The sequence below is a fragment of the Amborella trichopoda genome, chromosome 1 (assembly GCF_054954075.1).
Source record: "Amborella trichopoda isolate Santa Cruz 75 chromosome 1, AtrichopodaSantaCruz75HAP2 v2.0, whole genome shotgun sequence".
Classification (NCBI taxonomy): Eukaryota; Viridiplantae; Streptophyta; class Magnoliopsida; order Amborellales; family Amborellaceae; genus Amborella; species Amborella trichopoda.
The window spans coordinates 35,832,509-35,841,441 of record NC_142336.1 but is presented as its reverse complement, the minus strand read 5'-3'; the positions used below and the strand labels follow the sequence as shown (position 1 = coordinate 35,841,441).

The window sequence follows — 8,933 nt, the reverse complement described above, 5'->3', positions numbered from 1 at the left end:
TTATTTTGTTTTCGTAAAGCTTGAGGTCTTATAGAAATGGGAAAGTTTATATAAAGCCTAGGCTCTAAACAATCAAATTAGAGCCTACGTCAAAGTTTCACTAGAAGAGGTTGTTTTGATGCCCAAATATCATCAAATTGATCATCTCCGCATCAAGATGCATGGACATGAGAAAAAAATGGATTTCAAATTTTATAAATAATGCATCTTGTAACACATTTTTGGACCTTCAATTTTCAAGTTTTCATAGATCTATTCAATCTACACTATTTTTGAAGCATTAAATTTTATAACTAGAAAAAAAAGGAAATAGTTTATATAAAGTTGCAACCTTAAAATGTAGAATTATAGATGCACCTAAAAAAATCCATCGAAAAAGTTGTTTTAATTTTGAAAAGACCTCTAGATGATCATCTCGACATCGGGATGGAATATGAAAAAAAATGGATTATGGGTCCCAGAAATAGCGCATCTTGCAATACATTATCTAGACTGGCCATTTTCAAGATTTTCATATGTTCATAAATATACTTGATTTTAACCATTTTTGGAGTTTAAAATTTTATAATTAGATATGAAAATAGATTTTTAGATAATCCTAAAACCAATTTCTCCAAAATTACATGTTATAATAAAATTTCGAGATGCGCCTTAATTGCATTGTTTAAAGTTGCAACCTTATAGAAACTACACCCAAAATAAAAATATAATTTAAGGCTATCATAAAACTTTCCGGTATTAAAATCATATTTCTCGATACTATTTGAAGGTGAGTTCTAATTGGATTGTTTAGAGCCTCGGCTCTATACTAATCACACCCTATAGAAATTAGATAAAGTTTGTATAGAGCCCTGACTCTAAACAATCAAATTAGAACCTATCTTTAAATATATTTTATTTTTAATTATAAAATTTAAATATTCAAAAATAAAATAGCGTAGATTAAGCAGCCCATGAAAACTTGAAAAACTTAAAAATTAACGATAGTTAAAGATACACTATTTTCAAAACGTGAATGAAATTTTTGAGGTGGGCTCGAATCTATATAAACTTTTCCCATAGAAATTTCATCCTTTTTTATTTGAAGAAAGAAAGATATTAAGGAGAGGGGTTTTCAATTGTGCGACCGTGAGCCTGATGTTTGCCTCCTTTTGCAGAGAGCTATAAGTTTTCAGTCTCTGATTGTTTTGCTGCAACTCAAATCATTTCTTTTGAGAGAGAGAGAGAGAGAGAGAGAGAGAGAGAAATTTTTTCATAGCGCTAAAGAATATGTCCGTGGAAGCAGTTTCAGCTGGGGGCCTTTTTGTTCATAGGCTGAGATTCAGGAGTTTCAATGGAAGACAGCAAAGCAAGGCTTCTTTCCTGTGTCCTTGCGTTGTTAGAGCTGCACACTCAACCGAGGACGAGGACAGGTTCGACAAGCAACTTGGTTAGTCTTTCATATTCCTCTGTTTCCAATTTCCCTCTCCTATGTAGAAATTAGTTTGTGTTTCTGGTTGTGAAATTAGGGTGCTTCTCTCTTTCTCTCTCTCTCGATTAAAAACATATGATTTAATTGTGTTTTCATGGTTTGTGGGGCTACTTCACGGTGGTGACAATTGGTGGAATTGTTCATAATGGGGGTGCAAACTTGGCTTTCTCTGTGATTTCACAAGTTTCGAATTCCTGAAGTTCCGAATATTGATACCTGTTTGGAAGTGGAACACTGAATATAGTTACAGTAGAGTGATTGCAGGGGTTGGTACCATATGGCATCTCAATGGGCTAATACTTTACACTGCCCAAAGAAAGATGAGATAATTCTTTAATATTGGCCTGCGTTAATCTAATTGGGGGCTGTGGGTTGCTTCTATTAATGGAGTTTCAGTGGTTTGGGCCTCAGACTCAGCCCTGGCCCGGAACGGAATGACTAGGCTGAGTCTATATTCGCCAAAGAAAGCTCTGAAAGTTCAAAAAAATGTAAACAGTTTGTTAAAAATAATTAATGCTCAGTAAAAAGTAAAATAGATAATATTAATCATTAAAAGTCTTATAAACTTCAGAAAAGTGTGTAAAAGATGGACTATTGAAAATTTTGAATTATGCCTTTATATATTTCAGAAAAATCAGAACAAAGTAAAGAATAAAAAATTGGAGTATGTAATTAGAAAAGCTCCCAAATCATTATAAACACCGTATAAATTATAAAAGTGTATTTTAAATCATACATCGAATATATTTTACCTTAATTTTGAGTTTTACATGATTTTTAACAGTGGGGAGTTGACCCTTGAAGATAGCACTAAGTATTGGCTTCCATTGTTATCCTAATTGGGTCCATGCACACTGATCTATTACATATCCTGAACCTGAAGAGGCAAAGTGTTCATTCAAATATCATTTGATACGTGTCAAACCAAGTTCAAGACTCTAATAAGTGTTTGGTGAAAATATGGATTTCAAACCTCAAGTTTCTTAAAACGTCTAGGAAGTGCCTATGGAAATAGAAGTCAGCTACCTATGTGTTTTCATTTGAAATTATATATTATTCATAAAGGCGCAAAAGGTTTTGGGGGGCTGCAAAACTGCTCAAAATCCGGGTCCATGACTAAGTTTGAAATCTCTTATTCTCTAGGGAACAAGCACTCGATCAGTTGTATTTTATTGCAATCATATTCGCACTAAAGGAAGATCACATTGGACATACTTCCCATGGCCCAGCATAATCATATACCATATTGGTTTCGTCCTGTTGATAAAATGAGACCCACCAGTTACAGATGGAAAAATAGAACCTCTTGTAGAGGAAAACGGTTAATTCAACTACTCCTATCTACTTTCATCCTTTTTGGCACTTGGTTGAACCAACGAGGTCCTCCCAAAGCATATTGCAATCATTGTGGGCATTGATATACTTGCTAGCTGTTTCAAGCAACAAACATACTGCACATAGATCTTAATTGACAGTGCATGGCATACTCTTTTTTTCCTGTGAGATCTCCCTCTTGACTGCCACTTATTGTAAGTCATGCTCAGTTAGTTTAATCAATTTTCTTTTGGGATCCTCCATATGATGTGTGTTTCTTGGTTATCCATCTCATTTTGTGTTGAATTTGTACTCTAAAACTTCTGACTGCATGATTGGTACCTCCTCCTGGCATGTTAGCAAATCACATCTCTTGCGAACTTTTTGTGCACTTTTTTTATGATCAGTAACACATCCATGTGAACGTGTGTGTGTGTGTATATATGAAATTTCAATCCTCATTAAGTCGGGATCCATGTTGTGGTTGGCAATGAAGATATTCTTCTGCCTTCACATGACACAACATATATCATGTCAAGCGATTGCATACTTGTCTTCATTGATTGCTCTAAAACTTTTTAGCCTTTACGATTACAAATGGATGTGCTTTTGTATAAGGAATCTATATATATATATAGGGTACAGTTTGGATAGAGCCTAGGCTCTAAACAATCAAATTAGAGCCTACCTTCAAATAGTGTCGAGAAATGTGGTTTCAATACTGAAAATGTTTGTGATAGTCTTAGAATATATTTTCATCTTTATTTATAAATTTTAAGGCTTCAAAAATAGTGTAGATCGACAGATCTATGAAAACATGAAATCTTAAGAAGTGACGGTCCAAAAATGCATAACAAAATACGCTATTTCCAAAACTTGAAATCCATTTTTTTCTCATGTCCATGCATCTTGATGTTGAGATGTTCAATTGGAGGATATTTGGGCATCAAAACAACCTTTTCTAATGAAAATTTTGCAGTCGGTTCTAATTTGATTGTTTAGAGCGTCAGCTCTATATAAACTTTTCCCATATATATATATATATAGTTTTTGTATATGTATAGTTTTTGTAATGGTTAGTATCCTATAATATTTGAGGATGGTGATAATAAAGCCTATGAATGTTCCTTCAAATCTTTTCAGGATTGTTTTCTTTAAGAAAGAATGTTGAAGATGTAGCCATGCGTATTGAAATGATGGCACCAATGGCACTGGAATTAGAACATCAGAGACGGTCCCTGCAGGAAGAAATGATCCGGGATTATAATCTTTGGGATGACCCAGCGAAAGCAAATGAAATATATAATGCTTTGGCGGACACCGCACACAGCATTAACCTTCTCAAGGATCTTCAATATAAGGTACTATTCCGTGGAAATGTGCAATTTTTATTGAAGTCCAAGTAAAGCAAGTTTTTGGTCTCTAGATAATAAAGGTGTTTCGTTTGTGAGAAACATAGCTTCGTAATGATTTTATAGTTGTTCATTTTCTTCTATGCATTTCAAATTGTGGAAATTGAGAAAGGATTTGTGTTTTCCTTTGATATTTAGTTTCAATTGGCAACAATGCTAAAATATTTTGTTGTAAGTAGTTTTGTGATGAAGACAATCTTTCATTTGACACAATTTGAGTGGTCAGCAAAAACTTTTTGCAGGCTGAGGAGGCAAAGTTGATAACACAGCTTGCTGAAATGGACACTATAAGCTATTCTTTGTGCAAGCAAGCATACAATACCTCCATAGATGTCAGCAAGTCCTTGGATCGTTATGAGATATCTAAGCAACTTACTGGACCTTATGACAAGGAAGGAGCTTGCCTATCAATCATTGCTGGGAGTGAAGGAGTTGATGATGAGGTTTGAGAATTATTTTATGACACCTTGGTTTAGTTTCCATTTGCAACAATATGCCATGCATTATGCAAGAGAAATAAAGCTACCCTGAGTAAACAAACTGTTGTGGAGCCTTAATTTTTTCTTTGCCTTCACCTATCAAATTTCTTTTTTCTTTATGGGATTGACTATGTATTTATCAACTTGTAAAAGCTACAGCTTGTCCCTGGGTTTTTAAAGATAAGAGCTGTGTTACTCATGAGTTACTTGAATAGCAAATCATCTGCAGTGTCTTTTTGTTTATAGCTAGTCCTAATGAATTTAATATGGCTATTTCCATTTTTTGTGCTGGTTGACTATTATTTTGTTATTACTACTGGAGGGAAAAGAAACATAGCATTTGTAAATAGTTAATTTCTTTGACCTAGATTGCAAGTTCTGTTTAGCTTAGGCTTTGAATTTGGTGGGCGTGCCTATCATGACTCGCTATAAATTATTGAATTTGGAATGGCCTCGATTATTAACTTAATTTAGTTATTGTAGTTACTACTATGCCCTTGACCCAACATCCATGTATGATTTAGTGTTTGGTTCATGAAGGTGAAATTAAATTACTATTGGTATTTGTGTAAGTCAACTGCCAGATTTTTTTAGAAGAAATTTTTGTGCTGCGGGCTTAAACAAGATCAGTAGGTTCTAACTGCCTGAATGCCATGCTCTTTTCCTCTTCTTTTACCTGCTCTAATTTGGTTGATTGCTTAACTTTGAATATGTAGAACTATTCTTTATAATTTCAAGCTAAAAAATTTCGCTTTTGCAGATTTGGGCAGAGAAGCTTCTAAACATGTACATCACTTGGGCTGAAAAGCAAGGTTGCTCAAAAAGGGTTGTTGAGAAGTATCCTTGTAAGGATGGTGGTATCAAGTCAGCAACCATAGAATTTGAATGGCAATTTGCATATGGCTATCTTTTAGGAGAGAGAGGAGTACATCGGCTGATTAAAAGTTCAATTGATGGCTCTGTCCTCCACGAGGTTCTATACTCTTGATTCTCTAGTGATTTTAGAATTTTAATTGGACATATAACCCCTATTGCATTGGGTTTCTAGCATGCATTGGTGGTCACCTTTCAGGGGAGTGCTGCTTTGACCTCCTCTTCAGAACTATAATTACTAAGAGGACACGTGGATATATAAGGATGTTTAAGTACCTCCTTTTTAGAGTAATTGGTTTTTTTGTAAACATCAAAGAATTGATTGAAATACCCATGTTTTAATGTAGGCAAAATTTATCAAAAACAACTCAATAGATGAACTATTTAGCATTTCAGCCATGTATTTTGATTAAGTTTAAAAAGCCCATCAAAGGGCACATAATCTTGAGTTAGAAAAGTTGATATTTTAGGTGTGTTTCGATGATTTACCTTTATTCTATGTGATAATTATTTTGTTAATTAAAAATTGACTATGTACCCCAAAGTTCAAAGTGTTGGGAAAATTATCCTCCACTGGGATTATCAAACTCAATTATCCATTTTAAGTTACCAGAATGCTCATCATGCTCAATCATATGTATGGTGGCACTTTTCCTTTCAACTGAACTTGAACTTAACAAAGGTTTCCAGATGTCATGAAATTATTATGCGCAATTGCACTCACAATGTAGATTACTTCATGTATTATTTGAACTGGACTTAACTTCGTTCACCGAAGGTTTCCTTTCTATACTTAAATGCTATTTATTTGCTCTGAAAGTCTATAATCTGTTGGTCTTTTTTATGGCAATAATACCAATGACATTTTAAAATTCTTCTATAATATATTAATCTAGCGTGAGATTAGATCAATAAATTCAGAGGCTGTTGTTCTTGTAATACGGACTTGATTTAGATTGCGTACCTTACTTTGGCATTCTAAAGATTGTTCTTATTTGTTGGGAAACTTGTTCTTTCACATTCTAAACTATAGTCTCATCCTTTCATTTTCATATCCTTGTTCATTGAAATATGGTGACATTCTTGATATCATTTGACATTTGCAAATGTCTGGATTAAATTAACGTGGTTTAACCATATCCACTCCTGGTGAAGCTGCCTCAAGTATTGTTTGTGTGTGTTTTTTCAGCATACGGTTGTATAAGTGACAAAAAAGTACTATCTGAGCATCTAGTTATACACTTGCTAAATTTTATGTATTTTGATTCCTAAGAAGAGATGATTCACAAAAGTTATATATCATATTTGTATGAAAAGTAAAAGCTCTTTATTTTCAAGCATGGTTGTATTTCTTTCTTCCCCGAGAATTCCTTCAAGTTCTAACAGTTATGCTTAAATGTTCAGAGTAGCGTGGCCCAGGTGGATGTGATCCCTCTCTTCATGGAAACAGCCCCAAACCTTGAAATTGATTTTGACGATCTGGAGATCTCTACATTCTTCCCTTCTAACACAAAACAACAGACCGTTAACAAAGCGGGGGCAACTATCAGGATTTGCCATATTCCAACTGGTGTGAAGGTCCAATCCTCAGGTTAAGAAGCATAATCATGTCCTTAATTTTGAAAGCAGGCTACATATTTTAATTCTAGTTTAATCTGTGGCAATTTGTGGAGAAGTTGCAGGTCAATATTAAAAAAAAAAAAAAAAAATTGCAGGATAAATATTAAGCGGCTTTCTCTTTGCCTTCAGATTAAGAACCCAATCTTGGGTTCTAAAATTTTTAATGGAAAGAAGTCAGAACTTTTTCTAATTTAATTATGTTCTTTTTCCTGTTCTTTTGTTTCTTCTGTCTGCACAACAACATGTAGCAGCGTTTGCCACACTAGAGCACTCGGGATGCCAAATGAGTGGGTTTTTTCTGCTTACTTCGAAAGAAAAGGAGTTTCTGATTCGGTATGCCAAATGAGTGGGTTTTTTCTGCTTCCAAAAATAAGGAGTTTCTGATTCTTGAGGTTTGGATCATTTGGAGTCAGAAATTTGGTGTATGCATGTCTGTGGTCTTTGATTGTCCTTCTTTCCTTGCTACAAAATTGGCTACAAAATTCCATTTACTCCTTTATTGAATAATACAAAGCATTAAACATTTTTCTTTCTTTTCCTTTTGTTGTTGGTTGGGTAAGTTGGGACTTCAAAAGAAAGTTTTATTTTGAGTTTGTGGGCAGTGCACTTAGTTTCATTTTAATTTGTTTGAGGTTTCACATCCAAAAAAAGCTAGACCTCATTCCAAATCACAGGGCCCTTTTCTATCACTAAAAGAAAAGAAAAGCTGGAGAATGCTTTTCTAATTTCAATACCTTTTTCCCGTGAAGTTCCTCATTCAGTGGATGCCTCATCATTTTTATTATGTTGATTTTTACCATGTCTGCCATTTTCTGTTTCAACAAATTACGTGAGTAAGACTGATTCTAGCTTATCCAGAGAACCTTAATCTCAGGCTTTGCACCCTCTCTTCTTTTTCAGTATTGGTGGTTGCCACTTGTAATGAGACAATTCTCATTGCTTTGGCATTCCTTTATATTTGATGATTGTGCCATGGTGCAGGTGAAAGAAACCATCTTGCCAATAAAATCAAGGCGCTTAATCGTTTGAAAGCAAAACTTTTGGTGGTTGCAATGGAAAGAGGCATATCTAACATGCAATATTTTTCGAAAAACGATATCTATAATATGGAGCAGCAAGAAACTCGCAGGTACTTATCTGGCCCATATAAGTTAGTCCATGATCTAAAAACTGGCACTCGAGTGCCGGATCTGTTTTCTGTTTTGGATGGAAACATTGACACTTTTATTGGAGCTCATATAAGCTTAGGAAGGAAAACTATCAAGAACTAGCTAGTTTTGAGATTTTGCATGATGCCTTGTGCTCGGTAAGTTAATGTCACTCATTGTAATTGTTTTTTTTTCTTCTCTCTAATCTATGTAGCTTTTATTTCTTTCCATTTTTTGACGTGGGCTTTCTTTTCTGGTTTCTAATGTACTTGTCTCTTGAAATGTTGGATTTTGATTGATGAATAAAAGTAAGTAATTTTGTCAAAAAAAATATTACAGGATGTGTATTTATCCATGCACGTGTGCGGGCGAGTCACATGATACATCTTGCTTGACAAGTGTTTTTGATTGGGTTCCGAATAAAATGCTGCAATAAATGAAGGAAAAGTGGTTTATGCGTGTGGGGAGGCATAACTACATTTGCCTACCCCCCGAGGCATCACATATCCATCTTAAATAAGGATGTAGAGTTGTGGTCCATCCAGAAAACGGTAAAATCAACGGTTTAAAATTTTCTTTTAAAAACTTACATTACATTCATGATCTCCAAGTTAGA

The 8,933-nt window shown here is 34.5% G+C and overlaps 1 protein-coding gene across 4 annotated transcripts; it reads left to right on the top strand.

Annotated features, from left to right (window-relative positions):
• Nucleotides 1-1,130: 1,130 nt before the first annotated feature.
• PRFB3 (peptide chain release factor) lies at nt 1,131-8,648 on the top strand. Of its 4 annotated transcripts, none has more exons than XM_088863586.1 (6): nt 1,131-1,412; nt 3,929-4,146; nt 4,440-4,640; nt 5,437-5,649; nt 6,954-7,140; nt 8,151-8,648. In XM_088863586.1, the coding sequence occupies exons 1-6, from the start codon at nt 1,334-1,336 to the stop codon at nt 8,438-8,440; spliced, it is 1,188 nt and encodes a 395-aa protein (XP_088719712.1). In that variant the 5' UTR covers nt 1,131-1,333; the 3' UTR covers nt 8,441-8,648. The 4 variants fall into 4 exon arrangements, with proteins under 4 accessions (XP_088719712.1, XP_088719726.1, XP_088719707.1 ...); XM_088863600.1 differs by having other exon boundaries at nt 4,424-4,640; XM_088863581.1 differs by having other exon boundaries at nt 1,131-1,429.
• Nucleotides 8,649-8,933: the final 285 nt, after the last annotated feature.

Bases quoted from the DNA above. Each gene is read 5' to 3' on its own strand.
- PRFB3 (XM_088863581.1), top strand. From the start codon at position 1,270: ATGTCCGTGGAAGCAGTTTCAGCTGGGGGCCTTTTTGTTCATAGGCTG. The intron at 1,430-3,928 runs GTTAGTCTTTCA...AAATCTTTTCAG, and splicing joins CAGGTTCGACAAGCAACTTG to GATTGTTTTCTTTAAGAAAG. The intron at 7,141-8,150 runs GTTAAGAAGCAT...GCCATGGTGCAG, and splicing joins TGTGAAGGTCCAATCCTCAG to GTGAAAGAAACCATCTTGCC.